A 20,351-nucleotide genomic window follows, 5' to 3' on the forward strand; every position below is an offset into this window, starting at 1 on the left:
AGGAGGCCCCGGGGATGCAATAGTCTCTAAGCTCTCCTAAAACGCCAAGCTGCAGGCGATCTGTTGCTGCATGAAAAAGTGACTAAGACTTTTCCGCCTCTCCAAGAGGTATTCTGTCTCTCCCCACTTATCCCCTCCCCCTCTCTCTGCTCTTCTCCCTTCTCCCCTTCCCTTCCGTAACCCACTAAATAAATATCCAACCTCACTCTGCAAAAAAAAAAGTGACTAATTTTTTTTTAACCTACTATTGTGTAGCTGAGGATTGTACATGGTTTAGCAGCACAGGGAGTTATTTTGTGCGACAAACACATAATGATTTTAAACTTTTATTATTTCCTTGTTGGGAGGGTTCGGTGCATAGATGTGCAGATAGGTGGTGTGCAAATTAATAACTTGTGTTTTGCTGACGACACAGCACTACTAGTGAAAGTCCAAATGAGCTGCAGGCCATGGTAAATAGAGTGGTGGAAGTCGGTGAAAACCTTGGTATGAAAGTAAACATCGAGAAGACTGAGATGCAACACGTGGGAAGGGGGCACAAGGATTTTAACATTGTAATAAAGAATCAGAGCCTCAAGCAAACAGTCAGCTGTGTCTGCCTGGGAGGAAACCTCAGTTCAGAGGAGGAAACTATTTCAGATGTCAAGAAGTAGATAGAGATAGTGAGGGCTACTTTCCCGGCACTAGGAAAAGTTTGGTCAGCAAGAAACATAACAACAACAAAATTACAGGTATGTGAGACACTTGTCTTGAGCTGTGTTCTTTACAACTCGGAAACCTGGACAATGAAACGCTCCTCAGAACAGCGGCTGAATGTGTGTGAGATGGCATGTCTCAGGAGGATTATGGATGACATGAAGAAACATCTCCACCTACAGAAGGAAGTCAACTACAGGATATGACGATGGTGCTTGAGATATTTCAGCCATGTTATGAGAAGGACGGCAGATACCCGAAGACAGCACTACTTGGAGGAGTACACGAGATAAGGTGAAGAGGAAGGCCCCTCATATGCTGGATAGACAGCATAAAGGAAGACTGGAACCTTGGGTATGACAGTAACACAAGCATCTAGGACTGCCCAGGATAGGAACAACTGGAGAACTGCCACAAACAGGCTGCCCATGCATGCTTCATAAATGGCAATGAATGAGGGTGCCTGTGTGAGAACATGGGTGTGGTGGTCAAAGGACCGCCGTCTTCGGCCATGTGCTTCCTAGAAGTGGCTCTCAGGTCATCAGGACCATCCGCCTAATCCTTAAATTTCTTTTTATTAACATTCTAACTTAGGAGACTTATCAAATCTAATCTTTTGGGATGCTGATAACATGCTCCCGTAGTTTATTACACTCTTTTCTAGTCATTTTTTTACTTTTATGTCATTTTAATATGTTCTTGTGAAAATCAGAGATCTAATATGACAGATTGAAGGCATATCTGGGAAGGTGAGGAGAAAAGGCTTTTTAAAGGTAAGCTTAAAAAAATGTTTTTTGAAACAATTCTAGGACTAGAAGTGTTCACCAAGCGTGTGTATTTCCTTGTATTACAAGGAAATTAGGAAATAGAAGTTGGTAAAGAAAAATAAATTTATCTATAGCCTGGTCGGTCCCATTTGGAAGGGTCTAATCCAAAACCCTGCACCTGTGGCCACCTATAATTTAGATAGTCGTGGGAGAAAGGCTAGAACACATGTAGATTTATCTGTGCAGGAGGCTAATCAGTCACTGGATTTATTTATGTTCCACTTATTAATGAAGCCAAGGTGAAGCTATGAGTTAGAGGCATAGGGGAACGCCATCACAAAGACAATATAATTATATATATTTAATATTATAATAATTCAGTATAATTATAGGAAAATTTCCCAAATCTAACGAAGGAAAGAAACATGCTCAAGAGGCTTATAGAACACCAAGTAGGATCAAAAAAGAAATTACCACAGTATTATTATAAAACAGTGACTATACAAGACAATGAAGGTGTATCAAGAGCTCATAAGAAACAAAAAACCCACCAGGACACATCTAAAAGCAAACTCAATAGAATAATAGCTTAGTTTTCAACAGAAACATTTAAAGTCCAAAAGGTGTGGAATGTATTTCAAGTTCTGAGAGACCACGCCTGCCAATCTAGACTACTATACCCAGGACAACAATCTTATGGAGAACTATATGATGGAGAAACAAAAATATTGCATGATAAAAGGTTAATGGAATTATGACTACTAAGCCAACTCTTCCAAGAATATTGGAAGAGAAACTCTTCAGACTATGTGGAATGATACAACAAAATCAGCCTTAGGGACATCTATATCAGCCCCCCAAGGCTCAGGGACACTGGGGAAGAAGGGATGTGAGAGCTGGAATTTGGGGTGAGGGAGCAGTGTGGAATGCTGTCTTCAGGCGTGACATGGCTGTAGCATTGCTGAACTCACTGCAGCTATGATTTCTTCCTCATGTTTGGGCCCATAAACACTCTGTCATAAAAGGGAAGGGTTCACAGGGCTCCTCCTCTCCCTAGTTAATGATTGATGGGAGAGACATTTCCTTTAGTGATGTAGCCACTGGTAATGTGTTCATGCCCTTGTAAACAAACCCATGCTTCAGTAAACAACCCAAATAAAACCCACTGGAAAGAGATAAAGACATTTCTTTTTGAAGTATTATTATCTTGTGTATGTCTGTGGGTCAGTATGTGCCATGGCACACTTGTGTAGATCAGAGGACAGTTTTGCAAAGACAGTTTGTTGCTTCCACCTCTCCCTGGATTCTGGGTATCCAACTCAAGTCACCAGACTTGCACAGCAGGTACTTTTGCCAGCTGAGCTATTTTGCTGGCCCTACAGTGTTATTACTATTAGTCAGTTATGAATATGGCACATTATCACTAGAGCTAATTAGATTTATTTCTAGTCAGGCATGGTTGTACATGCCTTTAATCTTAGCACTTGAGAGGCAGAGGCAAGCCAGCATGATCCACATAGAGAATTCCAGGCCAGCTAGAGCTACATAGTGAGACCCTTAATAAACAAAAATCTTTAAACAGTTGTACAATAGGGTTACAGTAAAAGCAGTTGTTACATTTCTTAGAAAAATGAAGTAATATTTGTGGATAACTTTGAAAATTGTATTAGATTGGGTTACTGCTGCTCTGATGGAACACCATGACCAAAGCAAGCTGGAGAGAAAAGGGTTTATTTGGCTTATGCTTCTGAATCTATGTAGGTATTTAGAATAGAAACTCAAGCAAGGTTGGAACCTGAAAGCAGGAGCTGAAGCAGAGGCCAGGAAGGGGTACTGCTTACTGCCTTCTTGAGGCTGCTTTCTCACAGACCCCAGGACCACCATCCCAGGGATAGTACCACCCACAATGGGCTGAACTCTTCCCCCATCGATCACTAAGAAAACTCCCTACAGATCTGTCTGCAACCCCATCTTGTGGAATCATTTTCTGGAGGTTCTCTCTTCTTTTGACTTTAGGTTGTGTCAAGTTGACATAATGCTATCTCCTCTCCCGCCCCCCCCCAAGAAAATTTAGCTTTATTATTCTTCCTCGTGTTCTCTCCTGGGAGTCTTTGGGAAGTTCAAAAATATGTAGTTGGCTAACTCTGGAAAACACCAAGTAAAGTATGTTGTGCCAACAACTCCATGACTCACTCTGTCCCAGAAATTTCAATCAGACACTGAGCAAGCCCCAGATTTCCCTTAAGTGGCAAGCTTGCTTTGCATAACAGAAAATGATAAACATAATAGATTCAAATTTTGATTGTGAAAATGATGAAAACACTGAAATTGGTTGCTTAAGAAGCAGATGTATCCACATTTGGACTGAAAGGTTTTTTTTTTAGTTTTTTGGTCAAAGGTTATTATTAATGATCAATTAAAAATGTATTCTGTGTCTTACATACTTCACTCTCCAAGCTATTAGATGTTTCAAATATTTTTTTGCTTCAAAGATCAAAATGCATCAATTGTGCCCCAAATCAGACTGGCTGGATCTATTAGGTAAATCGAACCTTTGGATGGGTTTTGTGCTCAAATAAATCCAGCTAACATGAACTGACTCACAAGAAGATCAAAATACATATTGCATTAATACCGATAGGTTTATTAGTAGCCAGGTAAGCAACTGCCAAGTTAATTCTTGATTTTACATATTAATGTGAAGGTCAGGTGAAGCAAACTGAGTTTTCTACTTGATGGAGAGTAAGTAGAACTTTTCAACAAGGTATGTTCAAAAGTGGGGGATTTGTTTGTTTTCTAGAGGGATTATTGACTCATAGTTGTGGTAGTTTTATTTTTTCAAACAATGTGATTTGGGCTGGAGAGATGGCTCAGTGGTTAAGAGCATTGCCTGCTCTTCCAAAGGTCCTGAGTTCAATTCCCAGCAACCATATGGTGGCTCACAACCATCTGGAATGAGGTCTGGTGCCCTCTTCTGGCCTGCAGACATACACACAGACAGAACATTGTATACATAATAAATAAATAAATATTAAAAAAACAATGTGATTTATATATGCATATAATATGTGGGACCTAAAGAAAACCATGCTATACAAATAGTAAAGTTGTTCATATTCAAATAACACCTTTAATGACTTGGTCATTATTTGTCCAAAAAATAGATGCCAACTAAGTATCTACTTGAGGTGGCTCCATGCTTTAAAGTTTGGCCACTCCTTCCTGGAGCTCATGTACCAGTGGAGACAGTGAAAGAAAGAATGGACTGTCTGATTACAGGAAGAGCTCTACTGCAAAGCGGCAGCCTTATCTCCCCAGTACCTTGTCACGCGCATGTAGTACTTTGGGACCTTTTGCATATATTCTGCACTCCACGTGGTCTTTTTTTCCTGAACTCTGAATTCATTTTTTAAATGGTTTGTGTGTGTATGTATGTGTCTGTGTCTGCATGTGCAAAGTCAGAAGGCCTTGGATCCCTTGGAGCTAGTTACAGGTGATGTAAGCCACCCATGGTGGACCCTGGGAACTGAGTTCTGCTCCTCTGGAAGAGCAACGCTCTCTACTGCCGAGCCATCTCTCCAGTTCTCTAGACTCGTTTTTAATTCCAGAAGTTTAACACAGACTGAAATGACCAGTGGTTCTAGATAGACCACAGAAGTAGGCGTGGCTTCATTGTAGAGTCCATCTGTGAGTACAATGTACTGTATCTCATAGTAGTTGTGAAGTTAGTTAAGTGAACATTTGACCAGTTTTTAGTTTTGTTATAGGGAATCTCGTTCTGGTCTCCTGTCAGCCCCAGTTATCTCTGTCAAAAAGAATTCAGAGACACACAACATAAGGAGGATGTAGATGTATTACTATAATGTAAAGTGCACTCTAGAGGTTGACAGTCAGAAACGAACCATTGCAAAGGAAAAAATGAATACCCCTCCAAATCTTAAATGTTTTATTTTTCGTTCATAACAGCTTGTAAAACACTACCTGTGCTTTCATTTTGTAAATGAACATATTAATGATACTAGTGAAAAAGTAATAGCGGGGTTAAGGAGGTGAGAGGGTGGTGCGCTCCTGTAATTCCAGCACTGAGGATTTAGGCCAGCCTAGGCTACATGAGGTTCTGTTTCGAAAGAGAAGAGGAAACAAAAACACCTCTCCAAAAGGACTGGCATCGAAAAGAACTGCATTTGTTTTGTGGGAAGCACTTCCCAGCATCAAGCAGAGGATGTGCCAGACTCGACTCAGCTTTTGACCGGCAAAGTCTAGGCAACCTCAGCAGCTCAACTAGCCTACTAGCTGAGTCCGCCCCGCCTCTCCCGGCAGCCCCGCCCCTCCCGCCTGCTGGCCCCGCCCCTCCCCGCGGCCTCGCCCTTCCCGGGCCTCCACGCCCTCACCTCCCGCCGCCGGTGTTGTCCAAGATGGAGGGCGCCCTATCGGCGCCGCTGCCCGTCCTACTGCTGCTGTTCGTGGCGCTGCCTGCCGCGGGGTGGCTGACCACCAGCATGCCTATGCCGCCGTCCACAGCCCCGAAGGTAGGGCAGGGCGGGCGCAGCGGGCCGCTCCTCTGCGGACCTTCGGGAGGCCGGTCGCTGCGACGCTGTTCCCTCCGGCAGGCGGACGGGCTGGGGCCGGGCAGGATAGGGTCTGGGCGCCCCGAGAGAAGGGGAGGCTCTCCGGGGTGCCGGGCGGGGTGGGCCGCCCGAAGGAGAGCGCGAGGAAGGCGCGCAGGCGTCCTTGAGAGTGTGGTCTAGTCTCCAGCCACCGAACTGTCGCCAGTCCTGCCAGGCTTTGCTGTCAAAAGTGCGCGGTCGCCAGTGACCTCGGGCGTTTGGGTAATGGCTGCTTCCTGGGTTAGAGCCCAGCCCTTGGGCCTGGCGATGTTGGTGCTGCCCAGTTAGCAGCTTTCCTGGCCACCTGTGTCTGCTCTGTCTCCATCAGGAGGGAGCGCCTTTCCCGGCCGCGGGGCAACTCCGGCTGGAGACAGGAGAGGCAGAACTCGCGTTTCCCGGCGTGGTTTTTTATTGGATATTAGTTGAGGGGTCGTTGGTGCGTCACGGGTCAGAGAGCTTCGGCATCCCCGGGGAACCGGATTCAATAGCTCGGTGTCACAAGCCTTGCAGGTGACTCTACCTGGCTGACTCGGAGAACCATGGCATTACAAGATTCAGAGGCAGCCCGTTTTTACTTTGTTGCCACGTTTGCCTTCTTCATTTGCACAGACGGAAGAAGTTTGGAGATTATAAAATTCGAGTTTTCCCCCAAATGACCTGAAACTTAGGAGATTGAATACCTTACTATTTCGGTGGGAACACACTAAATACAGAAGTGGCTGACATGATAAATGCCACGTTCTGTTTGTAAAATTTTACTTGTTATGTGTGTATGATGTTGGAGCAGGGATGTATGCCACAGAAGTGGAGGTCAGAGGACAACCTTGTGGTGTCTGTGTTCCCCATGGTCATCGCGTTTTGTAACAAGTGCTTTTATAACCCCTGAGTCATCACTCCAGCCCTTCATTTTACTTTTAAAGCTTTAGAGCCATGCTTTAACTCCTTTGGGTACAGAAATTACACACATGCCGCAGTGTCGGTTTGGACACATTCTGGATATTGCTCTAAAACACACTTGTATATGAAGTTGTACATGAGCCACAGCTGCTTCTGGGTAAAAATAGCAGCGGAATGGACAAGCACCAAGAATAAATATTGGGATTTTAAAGTTATGGAGATATGGGCTTGTTTCCTCTCTTTTACAATTTTGAAGATTCTTCTTAGTCACTTAGGAACCCAAGAAGCATCTGAACCTACCCACGCAGTCAGAAAAAAAGTATCTTACCTGCAGGGTTAAGCCCGCAGTACTGTGAACTAGGTCCTAGTGACTGCACCGTTTCCTCTCTCCCTTTCTAGGTCTTCACTTCACTTTTGGAAAGCACCCATGCACAAATAATAAAAATAAAGGGTAATTTTTTTTTAAGTTCTCAGAGGAAGAGCTGTGACTTGGATCTGAATTTAATGTCAGATGAAAGTAAGAGGTACAATTCTCTTTTGACAATGAAAGCATTCAAAAGCATCACAACAAATTGTGTGTATATGTGTGTGAGTACACACATGTGAAATCACTAAAGATTTCAAAAAAAATGGTGTATGCATGCACACATTCACTTGTGTGCAGACACACCACACTCAAAAGTGTTTGCTTGTCCCTGTGCTAGAGACTGAGCCCAGGGCCGTGAACTTTCTTAGGCTCCACCATTGAGGTATGCCTCCATATCTGTAGAAAAATAATTGAACTTGGGTTTTTTTTTTGGGGGGGGAGAAAACAAAACACATCTGTGTCTTGTCTTTTATAACCCATGATGTTCCTAATAAAACAGTAAGACATAAATTCAGTAAGTTACTAAGTGTGGTGTGTATTCTTGAAAAGCAGAGCTGTTAAAAAAATTCTCAAAGGCTTTTTCTGGGCTCGTAGAAGAAGAATGGCCTCTGTTCAGCAGATCCTCCCTGATAGGTGAAGGACCAGCAAGAAGAGCGTGAAGCACCTGGTAGAGCGCACCTGTAGTCAGGAAGCAGGGGTGAAGGACCAGCAAGAGGAGCGTGAAGCACCTGATAGAGCGCACCTGTAGTCAGGAAGCAGGGGTGAAGGACCAGCAAGAGGAGCGTGAAGCACCTGGTAGAGCGCACCTGTAGTCAGGAAGCAGGGGTGAAGGACCAGCAAGAGGAGCGTGAAGCACCTGATAGAGCGCACCTGTAGTCAGGAAGCAGGGGTGAAGGACCAGCAAGAGGAGCGTGAAGCTCCTGGTAGAGCGCACCTGTAGTCAGGAGGCAGGGGTGAAGGACCAGCAAGAGGAGCGTGAAGCACCTGGTAGAGCGCACCTGTAGTCAGGAAGCAGGGGTGAAGGACCAGCAAGAGGAGCGTGAAGCACCTGGTAGAGCGCACCTGTAGTCAGGAAGCAGGGGTGAAGGACCAGCAAGAGGAGCGTGAAGCACCTGATAGAGCGCACCTGTAGTCAGGAAGCAGGGGTGAAGGACCAGCAAGAGGAGCGTGAAGCTCCTGGTAGAGCGCACCTGTAGTCAGGAAGCAGGGGTGAAGGCCCAGCAAGAAGAGCGTGAAGCACCTGATAGAGCGCACCTGTAGTCAGGAAGCAGGGGTGAAGGACCAGCAAGAGGAGCGTGAAGCACCTGGTAGAGCGCACCTGTAGTCAGGAGGCAGGGGTGAAGGCCCAGCAAGAGGAGCGTGAAGCACCTGGTAGAGCGCACCTGTAGTCAGGAGGCAGGGGTGAAGGCCCAGCAAGAGGAACATGAAGCACCTGGTAGAGCGCACCTGTAGTCAGGAGGCAGGGGTGAAGGCCCAGCAAGAGGAGTGTGAAGCACCTGGTAGAGCGCACCTGTAGTCAGGAAGCAGGGGTGAAGGCCCAGCAAGAGGAACATGAAGCACCTGGTAGAGCAAATCTACATCAGGAAGCAGAAAGGGTAGCTGGTACTCAGCTGGGTTTCTCCCTTTTCTCTTTATATTCAATCCTAAGTAGTTTGTGATTTGGTCCTCCCAACACATTCAGGATGAATCTTAAATCTCTGGAGATGCCCTTACATGCCCTGTCTCACAAAGAAAGGGCAGGGGGGCAGTGTGCTGTGGTGAGATGGCTCAGCAGGAAAGGGTACTCACTGCCAAGCCTTGTCATAACGCTGTCCCCACTCCCAGACATACCAGACCAATTGGCCACATCCCCAGTCCTAATAGAAAAGCTTTCGATTAACAGTAACAGGTCCCTGTGGCCGGTAGTGCTTGTCTACAGAAACGCCATCAGTAAATATAAGTATCTGGGGAGATGGCTGTTGATCAGCCCTTGAGCAGCAGCAGGAGTGCCTGCTGCAGACACCCAAGAGCTGTGCCCAAGCAGGGTCAGAGTGGATTCGATAAGAAACCACTGGGTATCCATGGGCAGTGGAAAAGTGAACTGAGGATCCTCACGTATCCTTGGAAGGAAGTGACTGTTGCTGCACTTGTGAGTGACTTCAATGAAGGAAGTTAGCTCCAGGTAAACGGCTCTGCTTCTATAAGGCTCAGAAACATAAAGCTAAGCAGAGCATTGTTTACTAAAGCACTGCTAGTAAATCTGCAAAGAAAAGTGGGAAATGAGTAGAGACCAGAATAGGGATCTCCTCTGTGGGGTGGGGTAGTGGGCACGAGGAACATTCTCTACGTAAACTCCAGCTCTCTGGGATCCCACGCCTCAGACAACTGAGACACCTGCACTCGCATGCACACATGCACACACACATCCCTAATATAAAGTAATAAAAATAAATTTTAAAGTAATACTAACAGAAACAATGAAAAAAAGGACTGGTTATTCTCTAGATAAATGGTTCAGCAAGTAAAAGCATTTGCTGCAAAGCCTGGCCCACTTGAGTTTGATCCCAGAATCCAAATGTGGAAGGAGAGAACGACTCCCAAAAATTGTCCTCTGACCTCCACACGTGCAGCTTGGCATGTGTGCCTGCACTCACGTGTACACACGTGCACCTTGGCATGTGCGCCTGCACTCACGTGTACACACGTGCACCTTGGCATGTGCGCCTGCACTCACGTGTACACACGTGCACCTTGGCATGTGCGCCTGAACTCACGTGTACACACGTGCACCTTGGCATGTGCGCCTGCACTCACGTGTACACACGTGCACCTTGGCATGTGCGCCTGCACTCACGTGTACACACGTGCACCTTGGCATGTGCGCCTGCACTCACGTGTACACACGTGCACCTTGGCATGTGCGCCTGCACTCACGTGTACACACGTGCACCTTGGCATGTGTGCCTGCACTCACGTGTACACATACCATAATAGCAAATAAAATTTTTAAAGAACTGGGTTGTTTTCCGCTTATAAATGTGTATCTACACAACCTATACATTTGTTTTGCAGGATGGCATCAGAATTAATGTAACTACCCTGAGAGACAATGGGGAGGTATCTAAAGAACAGGTTTGTCTCCTTTTGACTATATTTTTAGTGTAACGTTTAGCCAGGAATTTTTACTGATTGTATTAGAACATTTTCTGTTATCACAGTGAAATGCCTGAGAGGCAAGCTACTTTCTAAAGGAATAGCTATGTCTATAACTAGACATAACTAGTTAAATAACCAGACTGTAACTGACCTGGTTACCTGCTTCTCTAATGAGGCTGGGAACAGCAGCTCATGCCTGTAACCCCAGTACTCTGGAGGCTGAAGCAGAAGACTTGCCTCAAGTTATCAGTCAGCACGGCCTTCTTAAATAGTGAGACTGTCTTAAACCAAAACCCAAGGGCTGGAAAGATGGCTTGTTTATTAAGAGCACTGGCTGCTCTTGCAGAGGATCCATGTTTGATTCCCAGCACACCCACATGGCAGCTGACAACAGGGTCCTAAGGAGGAGAGAAGATAAAGAAGAGAAAAGTTGGGGTCAAGAGGTCTTGCATAAACTATGTCTTATGCTAGGCAAGCTTATTAAGAAGTACAGTATCATGTATGTGGTTTTTAGGAGAGAATCGGGACAGTGTCAGTAAAAATCCTTGGGAAGAAGTTAGCAGGAAGCTAATCAAGCAGTGCCGCACAAGGGAACACAGGATATTTCATGGGTGTCGGAAGGTGGGCCTGGGACTGATAACTGCAGCCCCTTAGGGTAGGAAGGGTGGGGTTCTCAGGATTGGAAGCCACATCTCTTCCAAGGACCTGACCCTGGGCCATTACTGGCTCTGCCAAGCATACTCGCAATTTAGAGAAGGAGCATTGTTCCTTCTCCATATATCAGGGTCTCAGGGAAAGCCTTGGGTCAGCCAAACATTCAACTTGTAACTGTAGATCCAGGGATCCCAGTACCCTCTTTGCTTCTTAGGCACTGCACACACATGGTGCACCAACATATATGCAGGCAAAACATCCATACAAATAAAACAAAAATAAATAAATTTTAAAAAGCAAGCCAAGGGCTGGAGAGATGGCTCAGAGGTTAAGAGCATTGCCTGCTCTTCCAAAGGTCCTGAGTTCAATTCCCAGCAACCACATGAGATCTGGTGCCCTCTTCTGGCCTGCAGGCAGACACACAGACAGAATATTATATACATAATAAATAAATATTAAAAAAAAAAAGCAAGCCAAACGAAACAAAAGCCCTAAACAAAACCCAAAAGGCTTTTCTTGTTTAACTTAGTCACAGAGGTTCAAGGGCATATTGCTGGCATTGGTTTGTCTCTGCTCTCATGGCAGATGGTACCACAGAGACAGGAGCTCATTTGAGAATAAAAGTTTACATTGCCACACACCAAATAGGAGAGGGCCTGGGGTCCCACAGGTCCTGTGAAGATACTGCCCCAGGGATTCCACATCTGCCACTAAGGGTTGTACCTTAGAGGTCCCCACCGGAACATCACCACACCAAGATACTCAGCCTCCAACACATCTAATCTGTAATACCTACCATATACATAGTTAGATAATGTAGTTTGACATGAAGAGATTATTGGTATTTATAAACCATTGGATTAATGTATATGCTGTTTGATTTTAAGGTTGTTCTTAACATAACCTATGAGAATGGACAGGTGTATGTAAATGATTTGCCTGTAAGTAGTGGTGTAACCCGGATGCACTGTCAGACTTTGATAGGTGAGTACTACTAATTGTTGGCAACGTTGCTCTGATTTAATAATACTAACTTAGTGCTGGATGTGATAAAGTTCCACTTTGATGTGATAGATTACTTCTGTAATAGTAACTAAGGCATTTTTATTTTGTGTGCACGCATGAATGAATGTGTGTACGGCTCCTACTTTATTTCTTTTCATCGTCTGTCAACAGAATGTTTTTCTTTTTATGATTCATTTATTTTTATGTGTATGATGTCTTATCTGCGTGTACATCTGTGTACCACTTGTGTGCCTGGTGCCCAAGGAAGCCCGAAGAAAATGTTGGAGCTCCTGGAACTGAAGTAGTAGGCAGTTGTGAGCTGCCTTGTGGGCTCTGAGAACTGATCCCAGATCCTCAGCAAGAACAGCAAGTGCTCTTAACTGCTAAGCTATCCCTTTAGTCCTCGTTTGTCTTTTTAAACTTTAAGGATTTGTTGTTTAAGGAGTCAGACAATATTATGTTGGGATATACCATTTAATTTGAATAAAATAAAGAATATGGAAGGTGTCACTGGTGTTCTGTGGCTTGTGAGGAGCAGTGACTAGGTCCAGCTGGTACAGAGGTAGGGGTTAAGCCAGAGTGTCCGTGCCTGGCAGCAGGCATCATTGAGGGCACTCCTTGAAAGCTGGCTACTGCGGTGAGAGGTCACTATCGGGCTTTTGTTATTGTTAATCTATTCATACTTGTATGCAATGAGATATGGTCACATCTTCTCCATTGGCATGACGGAGGGATCATCCTATCCCTACTCCCATCCTCTCCAGCTGTGAAGTCACCTACTGGGTGCAAAGGATAGAGAACATTCAAAAAAAAAAAGAAAAGGAAAAAGAAAAAAAGGAATGTCAAAAGTAAAGCCACACAGCTTGCACGTTGGCTCTTCTCTCAGGCTGGATCTTGCAGGTGAATACATAACTGCATATTTTGTGCCCGTGGGACCGACTGTCTTGTGGCTGTGTCACTCTCGGCTGGCAGCCATACGAAACCAAAGCAGAGGTGCTGCCTGCCCCTGTAGCACGCCTGGCACATTCTGCAGATCAGAAAGCATTTCCTTGTCTAATGAGTGCGAGCCGCTGGAAGGACTTGCCAGCTCATCTCTGCTTTCATAAACCTGAGACTGTTAAGGTCAAGAATTAAGGAAACCAATAAAATGTGTTTGTTGCTGTCTTGTTCCAAGTAAATGTCATAGAAATCATCAACTACAATAAGAGCTTCAATGGCAGTTTTTTTTCCTAAAATCTGTTTTTTTTTTCCTCTTAATAGTGAAGAGTGAAAATCTGGAAAATTTGGAGGAGAAAGAATATTTTGGAATTGTCACTGTAAGGATCTTAGTTCATGAGTGGCCCATGACATCTGGCTCCAGTTCACAGCTAATTGTTATTCAAGAAGAGGTGGTAGAGATTGATGGAAGACAAGTGAGACACTGTGCTTGTTAACTGGGGGTGAATCATGCTGTGTGTGCAGGTGGTGTTTTTGTTTCTGACTCAGTAAAGATGGTTCCTCTCTTAGTTACTTTTCTATTGCTGTGAAGATACTGTTACCATGACCAAGAAGAAAACATTTAATTGGGGCTTGCTTATAGTTTCAGAGGGTTAGTTAGTCCATGATCATCATGATGGGGAGTGTGGCAATAGGCAGACAGACCTGGTGTTAGAGAAGTAGTTGAGAGCTGAGCTGTATCTTGATCCTCAGGCAGAGAAAGAGGGGGAAGGGGAGCAGAAGAAGAGAAGGAAAAGGAGAATGAGGAGAAGGAGGAGGAGGAGGAGGAGGAGGAGGAGGAGGAGGAGGAGGAAAGGGAAAGAGGGAAGAGATGGCAGAGAGGAGAGACAGACTGAGAGAGACTGGGCCTCAGAGCTCACCCCCAGGGCACACCTCTTCCAACAAGGCCACAGTTCCTAATCCTTCCCAAACAGTCCACTAACTGGGGACCAATCATTAAGGCAAACGAGCCTGTGGGGGCCATTCTCATTTAAGCTACCACAGTACTTTAGAATTGTCTGGTTTTAACCATATTTAGGATTTTTGTTATTTTTACATTTTTAAAGAGATCTCACATTCATATACCTTTATATCATTTAAAATGTGATGAGCATCAGCAAACAGAAAGAGAAGGGCCTTGATTGGTTCATAGTTCTGCTGCTGTTTCCTCAGTGGTGTGAATGAAGTGGCCTTGCAGGTGTAAACGCCTCACAGTGGGCGTGGGGGCATAGATCAAGGAGGAAAGTTCATTTTTAAACTCTAGGGCATTATTTAAAGTAAAAGGTATGTATTTTTTCTTTCATAGGCTCAACAAAAGGATGTTACTGAAATTGACATTTTAGTTAAGAACCAGAGAATACTCAGACATTCAAACTTTTCCCTTCCTTTGGAAGAAAGCATGCTTTATTCTCTTTCCCAAGACAGTGACATTTTACTTACCCTTCCCAACTTTTCCAAAGAAGGTAATTTAAAAGACCATTATTTAAAATATTAATGGAATTATTTTGCCTCATATGCTTTTTTTGTTTTGTTTTTTCCAAGACAGAGTTTTTCCTTGTAACCCTTGCTGTCTTGGAACTCAAACTCAGAGATTCACCTGCCTCTGTTTCTGCTTCCTGAGTGCTGGTATTAAAGCCATGCACCACACCCAAGCTTGCCTTATGTACTTGAAAGATTTTTATTTATGTGTGTGTGTATGTCATGTGTGCGTGCATGCGCGTGTGTGTGTGTGTGTGTACACCTCCAGAGGCCAAAAAAGAGTCAGATCCCTGCAGCTGGAGTCACAAGGTGGATAGTGGGAACTGAACTTGGGTCTTCTGGATGAGCAGCTGGACTTCTAACCAGGGCCAGCCCTCTGGTCTCTATATGCTCCTAAACATTTTTGTCATTACATTCAAATGCTGCTATATAACTTTACTTTTTTAATATATTCAGAAATGGGCTTCTTTAAAAGGTACTCTAAGAGTGGGACCAAAGCAGAACTTTTACATTTTTATTTTGTTGTTTTGTTTTTTGAAGATAGGGTTTCTCTATAGCTCTGGCTATCCTGGAACTCACTCTGTAGACCACTACACCTGGTAGAACTTTTACATTTGATTATATTCCCTTTTCTCTTTCTTTCTTTCTTTCTTTCTTTCTTTTTCCTTCCTTCCTTGCCTCCCTCCCTCCATCCATCCATCCCTCCCGTCTGATTTCCTTCCTTTCTTTCGACAGGGTCTTACCATAGCCCAGCCTGTTCTGTAATGTGATAGGTAGACCAGGGTAACCTTGAATTTGTGCTGCTCCTGCTTCACAAGTGCTTGGATTACAAGGGTGAGCTCCATGCCCAGCAGAACTGAAAATGCGGCTTTCTGTGTGACAGGACCATAAGTTCTGTAGCCCCTTACAGTGGTCTGTATACCTTTCTTCTTCTGGTGTTAAATAAGAAAATAAAATTCTTGTTCTTTAATGGTATATGTTAGGACAGTAGTTACAAATGTCACTGGTGTGCTCTGTTCAGGCTTGGAGAAGACGCCAGCACGCTGCTAGCATTTTGATGACTTTGTTCTCCCTCTTCAGTAGAAAGCATTAGTTCATTGCAGACCACCAGCCATTACCTCGTCGGGAATGTGGAGACCACCGTAGAGGGAAATGCATTACCTGGCAAATTGCCCGAGACACCTCTCAGAGCAGAGCCTCCATCTTCATACAAGGTAAATCTAACATTGGTGTTATCTTGATGTTGTTTTGCTATAAGCAGTTATGTTTATAGTGAGGAAGATAAATGTGTCCTTAAAATGAAGATGAAACCATAAAGATTAAAACATTGGATCATTATTAATGATGGGTACATTATAGTTTTGTTTCGTTTGTTTAGTTTATAGCCTAGGCTGAGCTCAGACTCACAAGGATCTTCCTGTCCCCGTCTCCTCAGAGCTGGAACTAGAGGTGTAAGTCACCGCACCTGACTCACTCATTTATTGTGGGGTGCCTGCCGGGGGAGGCTTTCAGGAGCTGGCCCCAGGGACACTCAGGTCATGAGGCTTGGCCACAAGTTCCTCATGCTGGCCATTATCTTAATGTGGTATTCAAAGTGTTCCATTCTTCTTCTATAAAGCTCATTTAATGAGAGTCAGATCATGATTATCAAGGCTTGGGTTTCATGAGGTTGGGAGTCTTCAGTTCCACAGCTCGTTCTCGAGTCTCCACTCAGCCCTCACCTTGTATACACCATCTGTAGACACAGTTCTGCTCTCAAAGGTCTGTGCAGGTAATTCTCACTGAAGGTCAGATTGCTGATTTAGGTTGCGGGAGGCTTGACTAAGTGGGTAGTGTGCACTGTGGCACCTCTATCCCCTACCTCCCAGCAGGTCAGCCTCAGAGCAGACTGTCTTCACAGCCCAGGTGGTCAGTGCCATATTTGGTTCCTGAAACATCTCTAGAGCCGTGGACCTTCCCCGTTCTAAAAGCTGTGGTGTTTGTTTCTTCCTCTCCTTGTCTTCTTCCCGCAACAGGGGATAGTTCTCACTAGTCTGCCAGCATTCATACTTCCTTGATTTGTAGCTAGACAGCAGGATAAACAATTTTGCACATGTGTCTTGGGAACATAATTTTTAAGATTGTAGAAGATTTTCTTTGGGTACATTTTAAAATAAATTTTTTTGTCATGTTATTTATGTATGTCCCTCAGTCACCCCATCCCATCACTGTGGAACTAAGGAAAAGCACTCATTTTTGCATTATTTATCCCAAAACAGGTTTCTTTCTTATTTTATTTTTTGAGTTGGCTTTGACACACAAATAACACTATTATAATCAAGACACAGGTTGTTTCTGTCACTCAAACCCAAAACACTAAGAAATTTTACCGGGCATGGTGGCACACACCTTTAATCCCAGCATTTGGGAGATAGAGGCAGGTAGATCTCTATGAGTTTGAGGCCAGCCAGGCTACATAGAGAGATCCCCATCTCAAAAGAAAATAGAAATTTTCAATTTTACTTTGTGGTACTGGCCTTTCTGATCAAAACTCTTTTCCCAGGTAATGTGCCAGTGGATGGAAAAGCTCAGGAAAGCACTCTGCCGGTTCTGGGGCAGTGTGTTCCCAGTGTTCTTCATGTTTCTCAACGTCATGCTGGTTGGAGTTTTAGGAGCAGCGGGGGTCATAGCCGTGTTAAAGGTTCTTTTCCCAGTTTGTGAGAACAAGTAAGTACTTCATGTGTTTGAGACATTATTAATCTTTACCATTAGAAAGTAAGTTATATGGCTGTCTGCTGCGATCAGATTGGTGACTGCCCTAATTGCCATCCGAGACACTCCATCCAGTAACTGAAGGACACGGGCAGGCCCAGTGCTGCGCTCTAAGAGCCTTCTGAAGAAAGGGAGGATGGATTCTACTATCCAGGGGGGTCGTGATGGGGGAACCCACAGAGACAGCAAACCTGAGCTAGCTGGAGCTCATGGATGCTGGACCAACAGTCAGTGAGCTTGCATGGGACCGACCTAGGCCCTCTGCAAGTGTGTGGCGTTGGTGTAACTTGGTCTCTTAGTAAGACTTCTAACAGTGAGAGCAGGTCCTCTCCCTGGAGCTTAGCGGGCTTTTGGTAGCCTGGTCCCCATGCTGAATTACCTGGTCCCATCTTAACATAAGAGGAAGAGCTCGGTCCTGCCTCAACTTGATGCGCCATGCTTTGTGCAAGCCCATTATAGGCCTGTCCCTTTCTGAATGGAATGGAGGAGTAGATGGAGAGGGAGGTGGATGGGAAAGAGGAGGGGACGGGAGGACAGGGGGGAGAGAAGAATGATTAGTATGTAAAATAAATTTTTAAAAAAGTTATCTAAATTTAAAAAAAAAAAAAGTAAGTTATAGTCAGGGAGTAGTAGCACACACCAGCACTCAGGAGGAAGACAGGCAGATCTCTTTAAGTTTGAAGCCAGCCTAGTCTACAAAGTGAGTTCCAGGACAGCCAGGGTTATACAGAGAAATATCTTTTGCCGCTTGTATGATACAGAGAAATATCTTTTGCCGCTTGTATGGCCATGTAGCTGAGGATGGCTTTGGACTCCTGATCCTCCTACCTCCACCTCCCAAGTGCTGGCATTACAGATGTGTGCCAGCAAGCCTGAGTGTCCGATTTCACTGGCTACTTGTGGCCATCGGCAAACAGGTTCTTTCATTTCACTCCACTCTTCACTACTCCTCTCAGTGCTCACATTACAGGTCAGGAAGTTACGCTGCTGAATGCCCAAGAAAGGGTTTAAAGTGGCCACAGAATTCTGAGGGCAAAGACAGACAGCCTGTAGAGATGCAGTCGCTGCCCACTATTAGATATTAGCAGTCTATTAGCTGTTCAGACACTGGCTGGGCTTGCAAAGCACAGGGCTGGCTCCAGGCACAATGGTCCTGTGAATGGCAGGCAGTTCCAGTCAGTCTTGTCGGGCAGGAATAGGTTTAGGAACATTAATTACCGGTTCCTCCTGATGGCCTGGTGACTGCTTAGTTGATGGGTGACTCCGGTCTTGAGTACCTGCTTTTTGTTGTTCAGTTTGGATATTTTAGATGGGTCTCCATATGTAGACTAGGCTGGCTTTGAATTCATGAATGACTTTCCAGTCTGTGCCTCCTGAGTATGGGGATTCTAGGTGTGTGCCACCACATCTGGCTTACACATGACACAGGTGAGGGGACTGCATCATCCATGCGTCTGGTGTGCTTGGTAACTTCCCTGGCCTGGCCCTTATGCTTCTCCTTCGCTAAGTTAGGAGCCAGTAACTTATTTCAATCCTCAGCCTTTTCACGTGCTCAGCAGCTGGTGACTGAGTTGTAGAGCAAGAGAGTCATTGTTTATCAGCAGACTGCGTCACACAGTAAGATGGCGCATGCAGCTTGGAAACTGCCCTTGTACGCCACCGAGTAACTTAGAGCAGTAGTCTGACCAGCTCATGGCCAGTCAGCTTGGGATTTTAAGATGACCGTGGCTGCTGGCTTAATGGGAGACATTTGGCTTGATATGAAAACCTACTGTGTGTCACGGATTTTGAGACTGAGGTTGTGTGTCAGTGGACAGTGACTAGAAAGCCGTCGGGTCTCCCCTTTCACCAACAAGGGTGGTGACAGCTCTTGCCCTGAAGACTGTGCTCTCCTTCCTGCAGGACCAGGCAGTGATCTTTGTTCCCTTCTAGTCTCTCAGCATGTGTGGTTAAAGCGTTTGTACAACCTGTATAAACCATGAGAGAGAAGGTGGACTGTACCCTTCAAGTGATGCTGTGTATACCAAACTCCTGGCTGGGTGACACTGGCGATAACGACTTATCTTGTATTTCAGAGGCATTCTTCAGGTGGATAAGATGAATGTTATAACAGTGGCACCTATCATCTTATATCCAGAGGGCTCCGAGAAAACAGCAGAAAAACTTCAAAATAAAACGTGTATTTAAAACACCATCTTCAACGTGGACTTGGAATTGCTCTGCTGACTCCAGACTTGCCATCTGAATACCATTCTACTTAAATCATTAATCAGTTTATACATAGAAATTGCCAAATTCCTAAGACTGCCTGAAATTTGGCCTTTACAATGCCAAGTTAGAGTTTACCTCGTTCCATACACAGGCTGGCTGTTCCAAAGATGAATTATTAAGGGAAATTTAAGTGGGAAAGATGTGACTTCAAAATAACCAGAATGAAGAAAAGGTGAGACAGACACCAAGTGCCAATAGCTTCCAGGTGCCTTTGCTGCAGAAACTCTATCTATTTGATTACTATTGTAAGGTTTTATAAGAAGCACTTTATGAAATTCTAATTTAAAAGCTGAAGAATTTAACACTTTGTTTTTTACCAGTACAATGTGCCTTTATATCACACACGACTCAGTATGAAATCACTGAAGTGTACTATGGTCTGTGTCCATGCCAACTGCTGACCTTGACTGTACCAGGATTTAGAAGTAGTAGTGACATGTTCTCACTCTAAAATAAACGTTCTTTTTTAAAAGAATTGCTTTATTTTTAATTATGTGCATGGGGGGGGGGGCTATGTGCACATGAGTACAAATGCCTGCTGAGGCCAAAAGAGGGCATTGGATCCCCTGCAGCTGGAGTGAGAATGGCTGTGAGCTACCTGACGTGGGACTGGGAACCAAACTTGGGTGGTATGCAAGAGCACGAAGCATTTTAACCACAAGGCTCTCCCTCCAGCCCCCTCCCTCATCTAATAGGATAAAAATATAGCGGTTTGGGTTAAGTTTACCTAAGTGAGCATCACTCACT

General features: G+C 44.7%; 1 protein-coding gene across 2 annotated transcripts; it reads left to right on the forward strand.

The window, feature by feature from the left end:
* The first annotated feature begins 5,849 nt into the window (after positions 1-5,849).
* Ginm1 (glycoprotein integral membrane 1) lies at positions 5,850-20,079 on the forward strand. 2 transcript variants are annotated; one of them, XM_041680113.1, is made up of 8 exons: positions 5,850-5,992; positions 10,386-10,445; positions 12,011-12,107; positions 13,389-13,540; positions 14,410-14,566; positions 15,663-15,796; positions 17,125-17,288; positions 19,409-20,079. In XM_041680113.1, the coding sequence occupies exons 1-8, from the start codon at positions 5,879-5,881 to the stop codon at positions 19,518-19,520; spliced, it is 990 nt and encodes a 329-aa protein (XP_041536047.1). In that variant the 5' UTR covers positions 5,850-5,878; the 3' UTR covers positions 19,521-20,079. The 2 variants fall into 2 exon arrangements, with proteins under 2 accessions (XP_041536047.1, XP_041536048.1); XM_041680114.1 differs by having other exon boundaries at positions 15,666-15,796.
* Positions 20,080-20,351: the final 272 nt, after the last annotated feature.

This window comes from Microtus oregoni, unplaced genomic scaffold (assembly GCF_018167655.1).
Source record: "Microtus oregoni isolate MIOR12 unplaced genomic scaffold, Mior012 000033F_ref0000390, whole genome shotgun sequence".
In the NCBI taxonomy this organism is placed as follows: Eukaryota; Metazoa; Chordata; class Mammalia; order Rodentia; family Cricetidae; genus Microtus; species Microtus oregoni.